Source organism: Tetranychus urticae, chromosome 3 (assembly GCF_039701765.1).
Source record: "Tetranychus urticae isolate SD_2017Ah chromosome 3, NJAU_TeUrti_SD_1.0, whole genome shotgun sequence".
Lineage (NCBI taxonomy): Eukaryota > Metazoa > Arthropoda > Arachnida > Trombidiformes > Tetranychidae > Tetranychus > Tetranychus urticae.
Window position 1 is genome coordinate 4,342,227 of NC_142960.1, and position 17,770 is coordinate 4,359,996.

Consider the following 17,770-nt stretch of genomic DNA (forward strand, 5'->3'; position numbering starts at 1 on the left):
AAAAAGACGAAATACGAAAAAAAAGTTCAGATGATGGAGTTATTTTGCTTGATGAATCCACAAAAGATGTTTTCTGTTTCAATGTCAGCACTCAGAGATGGAAATCAACCGGTCGAATCATTCATTGTAAAAACGAATCTAATGATCTTAAAACTTTTACCTTTGGATTTCTATCAACGGACTCTATCAACCTTTGCTTGGAACGTAAATTGACACAATAAAAGAAAGTTTTTTTGATCGTTTTAAAATTACAAAGAAATTAATAGGATACTGTTGGTCCTAAGTCTAGGTATACTCCATGAATGACAATAATCTAATTATTAATAGTGTTAGAAATTACATGTTGATTGAATTTAATCGGTGCTTTAAAATGAACGATTGAACAGTTAGAGGAGAAAAATAAAGCTTCAATTCAATTTCATTAATATGTCAATCAATCCGAATCCAGGATATCTTGAGTTATTTTACAATGATAAACTTGGTTCAAACATTTATCCAACGTTATTTAAAATACATGGTTAAAATTGATAAGCTCATTCATTTGAGGCATCATCCATGATCTCATCTTGATCAGTTCCAGTGTTAGGTGAGGCCACTCCTATTGATTCATAATATTTTTGCACAATCAAAGGCCAATTGACAACTTCAGATATGGGTTTTGATTCATGAATTGCTGCTTCCAAGATTGACATACCAAAATGACTAGTCATTTGAGTAGCTGCTGACATGTGTGATGATTTTCGGCTTAATAATTGTCTGGCAGCGATTACACTTGGTCTTTGATGAGTTAGATGACCGAAAGCTTTCTTAGCCAGAGCCATTTCTTTCATCTTATCTTGATCTGTAAATATTAAAAAATAATTAAGAAAAGTTAGGAATTTAATAAACATAGAATCCTTTGCGTGTTTACTACTTACGAAGTTTATCTTTTATTTTATGAAAAGCTAAAATTGGTAAACCAAGAATTAAATTGATCGGAGATGGAGTTGAAAGGGTTCGATTCATGTTCCTTATCAACTTGGCCCGTCCAAATTTCCATTCAATATCAGATTGAGCCTCGATTCGTTGATAAGTATTGGACATCATGGCAATCAACAAATTTATCAAAACAATTACAGTAACCATCATGTAAATACCAAATACCAGTTTCATGATGATTTTGGCAAAATCGGGAGATAAATGCATTGGAGGCATTGTGTCCGGTTCAACAAGACCAAAGAGCGCATAGAAAAGCATCTCGAATGATTTACCTGGTTTCAAGAAATGCTGGCCAATTGGTATTTGAGTCATATTCCAGCTTTCTGGTGCTCGATAAACAGGTTGATAAATGGCACAAATGTGAAGGGTAAAACCAGTCAAAAAGATTGATAGAATGGCTAAGAAACGAAGTAAATCTTGTATCAATTCTTGAATAATCACACCCCATGGTCCAAAGAGTGGATGGAAAGTAAGAAAATTAAGAAATTCAATGAACGACAACAACATTGCAACAGCTAACAATTGATTTCGAATGTAAAGTATGTCCAATCGTCGTACATGCCAAAGATCATCAAGCACCATGTCTTGACGATCGAACACATATTCATCTAATATAAATGTTATACCATGGACAGCAACAGCAGTGAAACCAATCACCAAAATAAGAACTTTAATTCCTCCTAAACCCGATTTGTCTGATGGATTAATCATGTCAGAAACTGCAATCCCAACCAGCCATAGAGTTAGTAACCATTCATTCCAAAGAGGTATGGAATCTTCATGTTCATACAGAGCAGTTCCGGGAAACACTGTTGTGTAAACGAGAACAACTATGAAGAAAATGTGTGCCGTTAAATAAGACATGAACTTGATTATTGGAATCCTGTGGAGCCGATGTCCGATTGGAGTTGATACAATAATCCATATGATTGGGCAAACAAGAAATGAGAAGAAGAGAGCGACAAATTTAAGTCCAGGCCAACGTAAATTTCCCATCCAAACGTCTGTCAAATACTTTTGAACAGCATGTTGTGATACAACATCTTTTCGATCCAATTCAATGAGAACATCGAGAAATTCAGTATTTTTATGATCTGTTGCTCTTAGTAAGGCTCCAGCATTGTTAGTTGTAGCAGCAATTGAAAGTAAATCAATTGCTATTGTATCACAATATGCCGAGGCTGTTTCTAAATCACGGGCTCGTTCCTTCTCACGAGCAGCTAAATTTTCATAAGATCGGGCCAATTTGACTGCAGTATCAATGCAAGCATCAGATACTAGGACAAATTCACGTATTGGTTTATTATCATGATTCTTTGAGCAATTCATTAAGTCCAACAGAAACTGTGCAGAAATAAAGTAAATTAGTCAATTTTTATCCACAGAATACAAAAAGGTTTCATTTGCAAATGATCTTACTAATTTATCATCCATAAGTTGAAGTGAATCATGTTCTTTCTTCAGTAAATAGCTGAGAACATCATAATGACCAGCAGAAGCGGCATTACACAGCGGAACTTTACCATCTTTGCTTGCTGTAGTTGGATCAGCTCCACTCTCGACTAATAACTGTACAACAGATAAATATCCGTGTCTAGAAGCATAGTGAAGAGGCGTCCATCCTTTCTGTAATGGCATTTGTATCAATTAATTTTTGTTTATATATTTTAGATCGAAAGGAAAACGAACCTTATCTTGTGCATTTATCTCTGCTCCTTGGCCTAATAGCAAAGCTACCATGTCTCGGTGACCTGTTGCTGAAGCCAAGTGGACACAGGTTCTCCCTTGTCTATCTCTAGACATCAAAGAGTCACCCGATCTGCTAATTAACAAACCAGCGACTAACATATGACCTCCTTGTGCTGCTAAATGCATTGGAATGCTTCCCTGTAATAAACAAAAATTAAGTCAGGAGTTGATTGAATCAGGTTGAAAACAATTGACTTACATGGACTCGAGTTGGTGCATCCACTTGGACACCAGTACTGTTCATAAGTAATCGAACTACACTTTCATGACCATTTTGAGCTGCCAAATGTAGTGGAGTGATGCCATACTTTAAAGGATAAAAGTTTGTTAGAGTCAATGTTAAATAATATCTTCTTAAACTATTTATATTCACAAAACTAATAACATACATCAGCGCCTGGGTCTGCAAGTGGCTTTTCACTTAGGATATTTGCAGGAACTTGGGTTAACATCTCACTAACGAAATCTGTCTGGCCATTAGCGGCAGCAACATGGAGTGCAGTAAATCCTGTTTTACGTGAACAAATTTTCCAATCAACAGCACCTTTCAATGCATGTAATACTCTCAAATGGCCTTGTTTAGCACCAAGATGTAAGGGTGTCATTCCTTCCTAAATATTTCAATAAAGTAAAACAAAGTAATGTGTTACAATAATGTCATTATGCGTCAATTGTCAAATGATCACTTACTAAATTTTCATCAGAAGCCTTTGCTCCAGCTTGCAGTAAAAGTCTGACCACTTTAGTGTGTCCACCTTCGGCAGCCATATGTAGCGCAGTCGAACCAGTTTTCTTTATAAAGACAACACATTATGAATAAAGTTTAAATGTAAATTAAAATCGAAAAATAAAATACCTTAACTCTGGCAGACTTGACTACTTCTACATTAAATTTCATCAACTCTTTGAGGACAGCAACAGATCCTTTTGTAGCAGCAATATGAGCACATGTGAATCCATTCTTGTTAGGAACAGAGACCAATTCAGGTCGATATTGAAGAAATAATTTAAGGACTTCAGGATGATCACTTTGAGCAGCTAAATGCAATGGCGTTTGTGCTTGCTAAAGGGAAATTAAAAACAATCAAGATTAACATGAATATGCAAACAATAAATCCTTGAAACACGTACATTATCCATTGCGTTTATGTCAGCTTTCATTCCGATAAGAGTATTACAGACTTCAAGTTGGCCAAATTCAGCAGCCAAATGAAGAGGAGTTTGTTTGTTCTTTAAATTGAATAAAATTAAAAAACATCATTAGCTTCATCAAAAGTAAAGGGCCGAAAGTGAAAAATATTTACCAATGTCATTGCATCCAAATGAGCACCATATTTGGAAACCAAATGTTTAACCATCTCATTGTAACCCATTTTAGCAGCCAAGTGTAAAGGTGTCATTCCAGTTTTATTGCGAACATTAACGAAGGCATTATTTGCCAGTAAAATATCAACCACATCTAGTCTGCCAAGTTCAGCGGCTAAATGTAATCCAGCTCTTCCTCTCTAGATTGGAGACGTTGAAATGATTTTGAAAAGGTTGTCGAAAATTAAGTAAAAAATTGTTAAAAGAAACTCACATCATCAAAAACATCAACACGGGCATTTTGTTGCAAGAGAATCTCAATTATTTCAGGATAACCAGAGTTCGAAGCATACAATAAAGGCGTCCAACCATTCTACATTTTAAAGTATAAGAAGATTCTAATTAGTAATTGTTTGATTGTCATATAACTTTCTTACTTTAGCTGGTTTATTACAAACAACTTGAGCGTCGATTGGAGGCAGTTGACAAATTATTTCTCTCAAAACATTTGTATTACCAGATTTGGAGCAACAATGAACGGCTGTTTCTTGATTCTGTAAACAAATTGAATAAGTTTTTGGAGGTTTTAAGTTTGATATTTTGCTTGTTGGAAGCAAATAACCTACCTGATTAGTACCAAGATTAACATCTCCGCCATTTTTAAGTAGTAGATTCATTAAAGCTCGATCTTCATTGCTTTCGCGATTACCATTTGGCTTAATGGACCCAGCATAATGAACCGAGCTTTCTCCATTCTGGGGATAAAAATTGAATAAGATGCGTCCAAAAAAGTTATTTAAAGTCTTACCTTATTCTGTTGATTAATCAATTTTCCAGCAACATCACGAGAATCTCGACGAATGATGTAGTCTATCAATACCCGTGCAATAGCAAAATGAGCTTCTTTTACAACAATATGCAAAACATTTTCACCCTGAGTGTTTTGTAAACTAGCATCTGAACCAGCTTCCAATAGTAATTTGAATATATCAAGAAATCCAGATCTTCCAGCAATATGTAGAGGAGTTTCACCATTCTAGTAAATAACAAAATTGATCACAATAAAAACATAAGAAACAGTTTCAACATCATTTTTAAAACAAAGTTTTGTAGCCAAGTAGAGAGAGAGAGAGATCTTTAATGTCGTATCCCTTTCATGTTTCTATACCGCCAAGATATCAACACAACACTTTATTGTGCTTTACAAGTCAAACTTTATAATCTAATGAGAGCTTTTATGAATATCTTTTACCTTTTCAATTGCATTAACATTGGCACCACTTTTGATCAACAATTTGGCACATGTTGCCCCTTCTTTAGTCTTAGCAGCCACATGAAGTGGAGTTTCCATATCATAAGTTGTCGCAACATGGACTGAAGCCCCAAATCCAAGTAATAACTCAACAACATGGTCTTGACCTGATTCCACTGCTAAATGTAATGGAGTTAGTCCAGCCTAGTGAAGGTTAGTCAGTTGAAACAATCAATAATCAATTAAATCAAATTAAATCAGAAAGGTTGACCTTTTCTTCTCACTGTAACATTAAAAAACATTTCTTACATTATTTTTAATGTCTATTGATTCACCACTTTTCAAAACTTGTCGTATAATTTCAATCTGTCCTCGAGAAGCTGCCATATGAATTGCTTTTGATCCATCCTGCAAATCGATTGAATAAATATTAATGAAATTGAATGAAAACCACCTAATACATCACAAATGAAATAGAAAATGATTGAACCAGAAAAAACTGATCAAACCTTGTTAGGCATATGAAGAGGAACTCCTTTCCGTAAGAAATGTAAGGCTGTTGCTGGTTGACCACATCGAGATGCAATGTGCATCAATGTATTTCCATCCTGCAATTTATAAATTAAGTCTCATAATTAATTGGCACTGAATAGTTGATAGAAAAGTTATTCAAATTGTGATAGTTAAGAAGTACTGCCAAAAACTCGAACATTTGATTCAAGAGTTGATAGTACCTACAACCATCATTATTTGATCAATCATTAGATTTTATTACATTCTATAACATAATATGACTGAATGTCGAAGAAAATCTGAGCTAATTCATTTAATAAAGAACTTCTTCCAACTCATCATAAGTTTTGTGTTTGAGTATTTCCTTTATAAATCAGGCATTAAATCTGCCAACATAAATTAAACAATGCTATAACTTTTTTCTGTAGGATCTTGAATCATCTAAAATTTTCGACAAATTGGTTGGTCAACAAACGTTACATCAGTAAATGAATTTCGTAAAAGAATCTGGTTCCGTAATTGAGCAAAAGGCTATCGAAGTTTCAAATTTGAGCTCGATTTTCTCGAATACTGTCCATTGGAGAAATTTATTACACTGTAATTACACTCATTGACTCAGTTTTTGTCCCTACAAACTCACTAAGTCTCAATTCGTAACTCAAATGTTCGAGACTTTGTCAGTACTCTCTATGAATGGACATTATGTTAACTTTTCCAGGGAAAACAATTTTTCAATTACCATTCCAATATCGTATTATTCAAATTACCAACTGTTGGTAACATTTTCAGTCTCTATCACGGATAACATGATATCATTTAATATAATAACATGAATCTTCAACTTATATGTTCAGTGAATCGGAAATAACAGTTATAAGATGAAGAGGGAAAGAGAGAGAAAAAAGTTTCTATGATTGGAGTAAATTCAGAGAAAAATGAAAAGTTGTCATGAAAATAAAAACTATATTATTCTCTCCCTTTAATAGTTGGAAAATAATCAAAGGTAAATTGACACGCAATTGAAGATGGAATGAAAAGTTGTTGGTAAAATAATGATTTCATGTTAATTGGTTAATAATGGTAGTTACCTTTGTTCGTAGATTAACATTGGCTCTAAACCTTTCAGTAAGCAAATCGACTATTCGACTGTGTCCATGTTCAGTGGCCAAATGTAGAGCAGTTCGTTCCTCACGATCAGTCAGATTAGCATTTGCTCCTGATTCATGTAAAAACTTAACAATATTTTCATCTCCATCCTGAGATGAAATATGAAGAGGTGTTTGACCATAAGCCTAGTTGAATAGACAATTTCAAGGTTAATTCATTTCCAATGCTAATATAATAGAAAGTATAAATTACATTTTGCATGTTAACATCAGCTCCATGATTGACAAAACACTGGAGTAACATCATGTCCTTACGTCGAGTGGCGATATGAATGGGTCCATCTTCAGCTCCAGGTTTACGAGCCGCCAATTGTTCCTTTGCTTGAGCAGTCAACAGTTCACGGCAAACACCGTGATTGCCACATTCAGCGGCCAATATTAAAGGTACATTTCCATCCTGAAAGTTTCAACTCAAGATTAGTAAATTGGAAAGCTTGTGATTTCCTTAGCATTCAAATTTCTTTCCTTTCAAGATCTGTGTCAATAGTAAATCTTTGGCAATTGTTTGACCTGATCTTGATTGTAATAAACTATTCTTTAGGTCAACTATTTTCATCTTAAAGAGCTTCTAATAAGCTTTTGTTTTGTTGACCAAAAAATGAGTTCAATTCAATGATTAGGTCAAAATGTTTCTCATCTTTCCATTGAAACCTGTTAACCTTAATTAAATTATTGCTAGCATTTGGTGTTAATTTGTGTCAACAGTTTGGATCAATCTTAATCGATTAGAATTTCTTGCTAATTTTGGTTGACCATTGCATTTACATCTTGACACAGCAAACAGGTCAATTGATATACAGGATATATTGTTGCAAGAAACTAGAGTAAACAATTCTAGATCCATCTCTTCAGTTTAATAAGCTAAGTAAAATTGTTAATCAACAATTCAAGGTTGTTATAATTACGCATAAAATGCATTTTAATTGCAATCCAAACAATCAAATGTTTTGGTTAAACTATCATACCTTGTCAGGAATCAATCTCATTGATTTTGGTGTTGATCGTAACAGCAATTGTAAAGGTGCAACTGCAGCTCCAGTTTGTTTCATCGAAATAACATGGACAGGCAATTGATCTTTGGGCTGCCATTTAAAATGAAAAACGATTAGAGTTATGAAATGTAAAAACTTTGTTTATGATGGACTTAAACTTACACCTCCAGCAATTAATGGATCAGCACCTCGCGATAGCAACAATCGGATTGTATCTTCTCTGGCATGAGCACAGGCCAAATGAAGAGCAGTGATTCCATCCTAAATTCAATTCAATTAATATTTTCAAATGGTTCATCCATAAGTTAATGAAAATAAAAAAGTAAAATCCATTGCAATATCAAAATACAATTTGAAAAATCTAATTATATCCATAAGTTTATGATCTGTAATTACTTTTAAACCTTTGAATGAGGTTAAAATGTAACCTATTATTTTACGATTTTGTCTAGTTTAGATATTTTTAGGTATAAATATGATGATCTAGTTTTATTAGATAATCTGTAAGAACTTAGTTTGTTAACAAGAGTATAAATTGCTGTAATGATAAAATTTTCATCGGTAAACCAAATAAGATGAAAACTTACCAAAGCTCTTGAATTGACGTTATAACCGATGTCAACCAGTTTTTCAATAACATTAACCCGATTGTCTCTGGCAGCAAACATTAACGGTGTCCATAAATTACCCTCGGACACAATGTTTACATCAAAAAAGGATGGATCAGTTTGATGGAGTAAAGTGTCCACAGCTAGCCATTCCTCACGCCGACAGAGTGCAATTAATCGCTGTGAAGGTGATATTAGAGACTTTGCATTTAATCCAGGATCAGTTTTAGGTGTAGCTTGTTTGGGTTTGGAGGAAGGTGAAGCTTTAGTATCACTTGGTGAGTCCATCTTAGCTGGATCCATTGAATCAGTTTCAGAATCTGAATCATCTTTATTAGGACCGGCAACCATTGAACGAACACTTTCAATGACAGCAGCATCTTTAGCGGCAGTCGATTCTTTCTTTTCCTTTCCTTCGTTGGCTAATATTTTCACTTTTTTATCTTTTCCACTTTTGTCATTTTCGTCTTGTTTAACTGTATTTTTACTAGACTCTTGAGTAGACATAATTAAACCTTTCGAATCACTAGTTGAACTAGTTTGAGTAACTTTTTGCGATGGATTCAGTATCGCAATTTTGTCTCCATTCAAAGTTGAAACAGTTGTAGTTGTAAGTAAAGTTGGATTCAAAGTTATTGATGTTGTTGCAACTGTTACTGGTGTCACTGAGGTCGTTGAAGTTGCCGGTTTTTTGCTGGTTCCAGGTAATCCTTTGGTTGGTGCCAGAGGTGTTGTTGAACCAGTGATTGTGATTGTTGTTGAGGTTGTTGTTTTTGTGGTCGTTGTGGTTGCTGTGGTCGATGCTGTAGGCAAAGGTAGCACATTTGGTTGTTTGGTTGAACCCACAGAAATGGGACCAGAAATGGTTGCACTACTTTCACCGTTTCCAGCCATCTTTACATTTTTTACGCTTTTCCCTGGTTTACCGTCATTCTGCTGCTTGGTGACCTGATCTTTACCCAATGGCTGGCCATCTTTCACAGAACCTTTTCTCGGATTATTCTCGACATTTTCCAATGGAATCGGAATTGTCTTTGCTGGATCACAAACTGTCTTGTCTTTTCCAAGGGAATCCGTTTCTTCACTTCCATTCACTATTTTATCGCCATTGTTGTTCGGCGGGTTAAAAGTTTTGTTGCGATTTTTTGAATCATCCATTTGTTTATCGTCTTTCTTTGAATCCATCTTTGGTTGAACACAATTTTCAAGAAATGATTTCGATTGTGAGTTTGATTGCGAAGGTTGACTTGAACAATTAACATCATTGTCATCATCATCATCATCAGGCGGACTTGATTTGCTATTGTTTGACAGACTCACAGTTGTCAAGGAGGTTGAGTCCGACTCATTTTCAGGTTTACTTTGACTCAATAAAAGTTTATCATCATCTTCATTTTCATCGTCTTCTTCATCATCTTTACCTTTCTTAACACTTTCCCTTTCGAATTTAACTGAATCAATGATTGATTTAGGTGCTGGCGCTGGTTTCCTAGAAATGGGTGAAATCAACACTTTTGAATCATTTTGACCGTCCAATATAACAGCCAACAATTCATCTCCAGGATCGTTTATCGTCCTTTCCTCAAATTTAATCTCAGACCTTGGAATGGACACCAGTTCACCTGATCGATATTGCACTTTTACAGGTTCCGTTGATCTAACTGTTGAGACTGATGATGATGTCGATGGTTTGGAATTCGTTTCACCCACTTTACCTTCCTTACTTGATTTGCGTTTCTTTTTCTTTCGACGATTAACCAATTGTTTAGAATTACTTTTACCATTAACTAAAGCTCGTCTTTCCGAATTATCTTCATCGTCGGAACTTTCCTTTGGATTATTATTGGGTTGGTTGACTACCATTTCGATTTACACTAAACATACAAAATGTTGATCAAAAATTGGCAACAAATGCTAAATTGTAATCAATCCATTAAAATCACTATTAACTTGAACAGTAAAAAATCAATGCAAAGTAAGAAGTTGGATAAAACGAGAACTCAAACGAACCATTTCAATGTAAATCCTGGTAAAAACACTAAAAATGGGTTCACTTTTGGGATTATCAAAAATTTTAAATTTCTTTAAAATTGTCCATCAATTTTAATAAATGTTAACGAACATGAAAACAATCTGTAAATTGTTGAAAGACAACTTGCAATGAACCTATCATGACTTTGTATTGCTCTTTACTAATCGATTTGTCGTTTCTGTGTTCAGATCACCGAGGTAACCAAATTTGAACGTGATCAGGATTACATTGACTGGGAAGCCCTTTGGTCATCATCTTGGTCATCATGAAGAGTTCCTAGTCACACACCAAATTATATTCAAAGTTATGATTTGCATCAATGAATCCTTTACCTTTTTCCCTGTAACTGCTCATCATCTTGATTCATGTTGAATGAAATGTTTCCCACTTTACTGTTTTCCTTTTCATTCCAATAAGTTGAACCTTTTTTTCCAGTTAATAATCTTTAACTTGATAATTTTCAGATCATTTAAATAGTTTAATTCAACTAGACTTTGGTCAAACCCAATTGGGAATCGAGCTGATTACAATTTGATGGCAACTTGATAGGCAAAAGGTATAAAACAAATTAAAATACTATTTAATGTTGATGCCACTAATTAGTTTCTATGTCCTGATTAACAGCGATTGTTCTGGTCATTGGCCTTATTATTCAACTCTTTCATCAATTTTATAGATTCCTGGTTAAATGATTAACCTTTCAATAACAATTAGCTAATAATTAGTGTTCCAAATTTGGTCAACTTTACGTTTATTCAATGGCTAGTTATGAAGGTGGTTCAACCACGTTTTGGCCATTTCATCAACTCGGTCCCTCTCTCATTATTTCCCATCAAATTGATAACTTGTTTTTTTGCTTAATTGTTGACTACACTTAATTCACGTTAAATATGACACTTGGAATCGCAAAGATGAGACAGTAAAACCATTGATGCGATGATAAAGAGTAGAGTTGTATGATTTACCCAATTTTACCTTGTACTTTTGGTTAACTCAATTGTTGGTTACACACAAGGACTCATCTTCAATTAAATTACGCCTAATATTGAAGGTTGATTAAGAGTAAATATATCTAATGAGTTTGACAAAATGTTCATTGAAGTTTAAAATAATCTTGGAATTATCATTTTCAAATCATTTTAATCGAGAATGATATCATTGGTAAGACTGTGAATGACTGGGTGAAAACAAAAGCTTTTATTACAATTATGCTCGTTTAGAGGTAATTATAAAGTTAATGATAAATAACAACAAGCATGCTGAAATATTATCTGGTTACAGTTGGGTGATATTTTCATTTGAATTAATCTAAAGCACACAGAATCAGATGAGAATTAAATATAGCCATAAAACATTCATTTATACAATTGACTTCACCCTAGACATTTTTGGCTATTTACAGGTTTCATAAAGTTGGTACAATGATACATTCAATGCTAATTTTCAGTCGATAAAATCATGATATGTATTGCGGGGAATTGATAACCATCGCCTTAAATGTGAAATTCTGTTTCTTCCATTGGAAAGATTCGAGCACTTTGCTAGCCTTTACCTTCTTCGTGCCATTGAACCATTAATTTTCATCTGGTTTCACCACTTTTCAGTCTTTTCATGTTTTTTGTGCAAGTCTTTGAGTTCATTGCTTTGCGATGGAAGATGAGTTTTGTTGTCGCTGGACTGAACATTAGCAATGTATCTATACCGACCATTGAAAAGTATTGAAACTCATAATGGCCATCGGTAAATAGGTATTAGCCCAGTCTCAGAAGATAATGATGAAAGTACAAATCAAACATTCGAGCGATTGTATCTCTCGATTTCAATGCTACTGTTCTGGACAAATCTATTTATATATTGAAAAACGAGCTTGAATTGATCCAGTTCAACATTGATCGCAAACTTTAGCATGAGACGAGACTTGAAAGATTTTAAGATAAATGAACTTCAATAATTTACTTTTAGCTTGCAGCCAAACTAACGATGACAGAGTTATTTTTATTGATGATGGCTGAAAATATGTTTTCAGTTTCAACTTCAGCACTGACCATAACCTGATCAATATGATCAATATCAACCTGATATCAATAGATAAAGACTATCAGAATTTTCACAACCTTGTACTCTTTGATGAGACCCAATATGGTAGGCGCTTTCGTTAAGATATGATTCCACTAATGATAAGGTGATACATTAAACAATCTTAACCTTATCCACAAACATAGCAAATCTTAACTGAAAGTCAATGATCAATGAATTGTTGATTTGAAAAATCAGTCAAGATCAACAACGGGAAGGAAGAAAGTTGAACACCAAAATGTGTTTTGCTATTTGCAAATCAGTTTCCGTAATTTTAATTATCTGAGCTATCATTATTAATTAAAGGGTGAACAATGATGATCAATGAAGCAAAGCTGGAAAAAAGGTTTTCTTTTCAACAAATTAGTTGATTAATTTGTTAATCAAGTTTTAAATTGTGTTTTGTTTTTACGTCTATTTTGTCAAACTAAACAATTAGTTAAACAAAGAAGTGATGAAAGTTGATTATGATTAAAGGAATTAAAAGTGATTGAGAAAGAAACCTGTTTATTTGTGTGTCAATTTTGATAATTACATTCGATTAGTTGATCAACAATCAGATTAGATTCAACTGATTCTCAGTAACTTACGGTATTAATAGTCCGAGTTTGATGGCATTAAGTTTACTTTTGATTTACAAAGATATACAATTAACTTGCAACTATTTTTGTTAGCCATTTATTATTGAATTATCAATTCAAGAAAACATTTATTAATTTGATAATAGTTAAATACGGAAAAATTAATGAACTAAATTAACCCGAAATTGTTTGAACCTGAAAAGGTTGAAGTTAAAATGTAAACAAGGAAAGCTTAATTGTAGTCTGTTTAAGTTTTAATAGTCAATACAGTGTGAAGCAATTTGATTAATGATTGTGATTGGTAAACATCCGAACTTTCATTTTGTAATGATTAGTTGATGGCAATTAAGTTATGTTAATTATAGTCAAAAATAAGACTCAATGAATCTTTGAATGTTGACAAATAATGTTTGCTATTGTGTGATTATTATAAATGATCAGAATATGAAATATATTATGTTAATTGTTTGCTAAATTGTTTGCTTTTCAGCTCATCTGATTTATCAATAAGCCAAACTAATGTTTAAATCGTGCAACAAACAAAGTGAATTCAGTTTACAGCTTTAATTTGACAAATTGTTCAATGTTTTTTAATTGAAAAAGTGAAATTTAAAATTGAATATTGCTGGTTGAAAAGTGAAAGTTAATTTACTGGTAAAATGTATTTTACTTTGCAAAGTGAAAGGTAAACAGAAATGAATTCAAGTTAATTATAAACATGGTCTTCAGTACAAAGACCTGGATTTAATTGAACTTTATTATAATTAATCTGGTGATCATGAAATGATCATCAAAAAAGGGCAACCATTCAATGTTAATCACTACAAGTCAAATGGTATTTTTTGTGATTCTAGTAAATAGTTTAAATTCAATAATCTGTAATATTTAGACAATCAAAGGCTTAATTCTTTGGTTATTCAACTTGATAATCCAAGGTTAACTGGTTAACTAATGTTATCGCCTGTCAAATGATTAAGAAAATCATTTTTAATTCTGTTTGTGATTAATTTTGGTTACCTTGGTTGCTTGTTGACATGACAACCTGCCATGTTTGATGAGCAATTATGTCAATCAGTGTAAAGTATGATTTTTTGATTCTTTACTTTTGTGATAAAAATTATGGAAATAATTTCAATTTTATTAATTTGTTAATGATTCTTCTAAAAATTTTGTGACACAAAAAAAGGTAATGTAGCAATAATACAATGAATTTATATAATTTACACTAATCAACCATCATGCTTGCCTTTACAACAGCCTTCTCGCCATTTTTAGGCTTTAAGTAGTTTCTGCTGTTCACTTTATGGGAAGTGAACGATGGTGTGAATGAGGTTGACGGTGATGTTGATTGGGAAGATGGTGATGATGTATACAATGACATTGATGGTGAAGATGGCAATGACAGTGACGATGAAGATGAAGATGACGATGGAGTTAATTTAGCTGAATCATTTGGTTTAACATGTTTTTGTCTATTTGCAAATTTACCGACATTTCTTGACTCTTGTTGGTGGTAATTGAATCCTCTTCCGCTCAATGGTTCCTTGAATGCAGCATCAAACTCTTCTTCCTCATTGGATCGATTCTTTCTCGGTTTATCGTCATAACTCTGGCCCTCGTCTTTACCACTTTTTGCATTATAACCGTAATCCATTGAACCCGAGTCATCATCATTCTCGTCATAACTTTCATCTGGCTTGTATTCAGCTTTGTACTCTGTTGACTTTCTCTTCTTTTTCTCTTCTGGAGGATTATCTTCATTATCATTATGTTTCTCATCGCCACCCTGCCCTCGGCCTTCAGCAGCATAATCATCGTATCCTTGGCTAGGCTTATAATATTGAACTGGTTCCCCGTCATTTGATGGATTGGATGATTTGGATGATTTAGATGTTAAATACTCGTCGCTTCCTCGATAATTATAGCTTGGCTCAGATGATTGTTTCTTGTCATTTTTATCTGATTTGTCATATGAACTCTTTGAATAACCAGAATCATCTGACTGGTATGAAGGCTCATCTGAATCACTTGTTGTAAAGCCCTCAGGAGCTTCTGATGGTCCATCTGAATAGTCATCATAGCTTTCAGAGGCTGGGTTTGATGACGAAGAAGAGGAAGAAGGTGACGATGACCGACCAGATTTAGACTTTGATGGTGAAGGTGGAGATGACCCATAGGAAGTTGTTGTTGACTTCTTTTTTGGACTTTCTTCACGATAGTTGTAATCTAATTGTTTAAAAAAAAGAGCAACAAGTTGATTAAAATCAAGATTGATCCTGTTTGTCTATCAAGTCAACATTTTCGTTAATGGATTCATTTTATTGGTAAAAGTTTTGGTTGACTCGAGTTATTACCGTTAATGAACTAAAATGATTTAACTTATCAACATCTGATAAATAATTTTTGCCATCATAGTTCATAATCAACTGTTGGAGCCAACCTAATGAGTTAAACCTTGATTTCAAGATTATTGTTTACCCAAAAATAAAGCAATAAATTAACATCCTCAAAGTAATACTAAATAAATGTTATCAAGATTGTTTTCAATCCAAGTGATTAAAAATTGAACTTCACTTATTAATAGTAAATTTAAGTCTAAAATGAGGCTTGAAATGTAACCTTTAAAGTTGATGTAATACTTGAAAAGAAGATGAAAAGTGTTCACACAAATTGATTAAACTTGGTATTCAGTTTATGCTTACCTGGAGCTGAATAGTATTTATCTTCATCAGTGTTTCCTTTATCAGCAAAATAACTTACACCCAGTTGATCACCGGTTGATTCATGATCATCATCAGATGATGATCCCTGTGGTGAGGGTGAAGAAGGTGAAGAAGGTGAAGAGGGATAATCAGATGATCTTCCTGAACGAGCTCCAAAAGGTTTAGACTTTTCAGTTGAAGAACTTGGAAATTCATCACTATTCCATTCCCTTACACCTTGAGACCATTTTTCCTCTTCTTTAGCCCGATAATCATCTTCATCTCTTCCCTTTCCGCCTTCCTCTTCTCGGCCCAATTTACTTGACATTTTAGGTTCACTACTTTCACCATTACCTTCATTATCCTGATTGTTGCTGCTTCTGTAAATTGGTTGATTTAAATAGCTGAGTTGACTTGCCTTGCCCGCTAATGAAGTCATTGTTGACCTTTTCTCGGCCAATTGTTGCTTACATTGTTCATCACTTAACTGGCGTCCATCCGAGGTTCGACATTTAAGTACCTTCCGACCTTTACCCTGATAACTAGAGGTTGAAGAAGAGGTCGGTTTTGGTGTGGATGTTGGTTCGTTGAGTGATTCATCATAATAATCACTTCGATATTCGGGTGATGAAGAATCAACTTTACTGCTTTTAACAATTATATAAGGATAATCTGAATCAGTGAATCCATACTCAATGGGCGATGAAGAGGAAGACGAAGCTGACGGCTTTAATGATGAAGGTGAATTAGTCGATGACGGTCTAACATTGTTATTTAAAGGATTTGAGGATCGAGCAGAAATGGTTGGCTTTTGACTTGATCGACTTGAAAAGGCTTCAGGAAAGGGTAAAGCTTTTTGGTTATAATTATTTACTTTCTTTTTGATTGAAACGGTTGTGGTTGAAGGTGCTGCAGTGGTGGCAACATCATGTTTAACCCATGGACCAATACCAAAGAAGGGTTGAACAGTGTTTAGCTGAGTGGATGTTGAAGTTGACTGATGCTGCTGTTGACTTGGTTTTAACATAACCTTTCCACTGGCAATTAAACTGAGAGATAAAAAAATGAACCCAAACAGGGTAAACAATTTAACTGGTAAAGTGAACATATTGAAGTTTGAAATACAATTGAGAAGTAAAATTGGTTTGTTTGTACCTTTTAAACCAACACTGAAAGCAAAACAGAACGAAAAAGTAAAAAGAAAAATAAAAATGTTCCGTTTGGGTTAATAGTGAACATCGAAAGGGACCGCAAATCGACATTTGCATTCGTTTTTTGCTCGACTAACGAACAAGTACACCTCACCCTTCCCTCTCATCATCATCATTATCATCATCACTCTCTGTCTACTTTCCTCTCTCAACTCTTTCCATTTTTTCACCTTATTTTTAACTTTCCCTTTCCTTTTCATCATCATTACCATCTTCAAATGATTTGTTTTGTCTGTTAACCATTTCATCGCAACATTTTTTATGTTACTCTCAGTTCCGATCGGATTTCCGATTCATAATACGATAAAATCACAATTAGGAAGAATCTTTTTTATTCTTCTTCTTTCACCTAATCTCATCTCATCATCATGAAAGAAAACATTTCTTTAGTTGATATTATGTTAAAAAAGGAACCAAAACAATTGGCTTTTTTTCACCCAAAAAAAGTGTTGACCTGAGCTTGGCCGGAAAAAGAGGTTTTAATCAACCCACTCAAGTTGTGTTAAAAATGGTTCCGCAAACCTGACGATGATGATATCATGATATCAGATTAGATATTCAGCTTGAGCCTTGTACAGGCCAAAGTGACCATTAAACTTGTTACA

The 17,770-nt window shown here is 33.9% G+C and overlaps 2 protein-coding genes and 1 long non-coding RNA gene across 3 annotated transcripts; 1 reads left to right on the plus strand and 2 right to left on the minus strand.

Annotated features, from left to right (window-relative positions):
• Positions 1-386: 386 nt before the first annotated feature.
• On the minus strand, positions 387-10,733 carry LOC107371778 (uncharacterized). The gene is made up of 22 exons (XM_015939942.3): positions 8,543-10,733; positions 8,118-8,216; positions 7,929-8,045; positions 7,157-7,360; positions 6,886-7,089; positions 5,794-5,892; positions 5,594-5,692; positions 5,285-5,488; positions 4,841-5,068; positions 4,659-4,787; positions 4,470-4,586; positions 4,307-4,405; positions 4,032-4,232; positions 3,859-3,957; positions 3,584-3,790; positions 3,418-3,519; positions 3,117-3,338; positions 2,927-3,034; positions 2,668-2,865; positions 2,398-2,604; positions 918-2,322; positions 387-841 (listed from the first exon to the last, which is right to left on the minus strand). Exons 1-22 carry the CDS (start codon positions 10,424-10,426, stop codon positions 534-536), a joined length of 6,540 nt encoding a protein of 2,179 aa, XP_015795428.2. The 5' UTR covers positions 10,427-10,733; the 3' UTR covers positions 387-533.
• Positions 10,734-14,298: 3,565 nt separating this feature from the next.
• On the plus strand, positions 14,299-15,953 carry LOC149093207 (uncharacterized). The gene is made up of 2 exons (XR_016199519.1): positions 14,299-14,438; positions 14,510-15,953. It is a non-coding gene; the product is annotated as an uncharacterized LOC149093207 (long non-coding RNA).
• On the minus strand, positions 14,374-17,252 carry LOC107370815 (uncharacterized). The gene is made up of 2 exons (XM_089268675.1): positions 15,955-17,252; positions 14,374-15,478 (listed from the first exon to the last, which is right to left on the minus strand). Exons 1-2 carry the CDS (start codon positions 17,060-17,062, stop codon positions 14,478-14,480), a joined length of 2,109 nt encoding a protein of 702 aa, XP_089124801.1. The 5' UTR covers positions 17,063-17,252; the 3' UTR covers positions 14,374-14,477.
• Between the last annotated feature and the right edge of the window lie 518 nt (positions 17,253-17,770).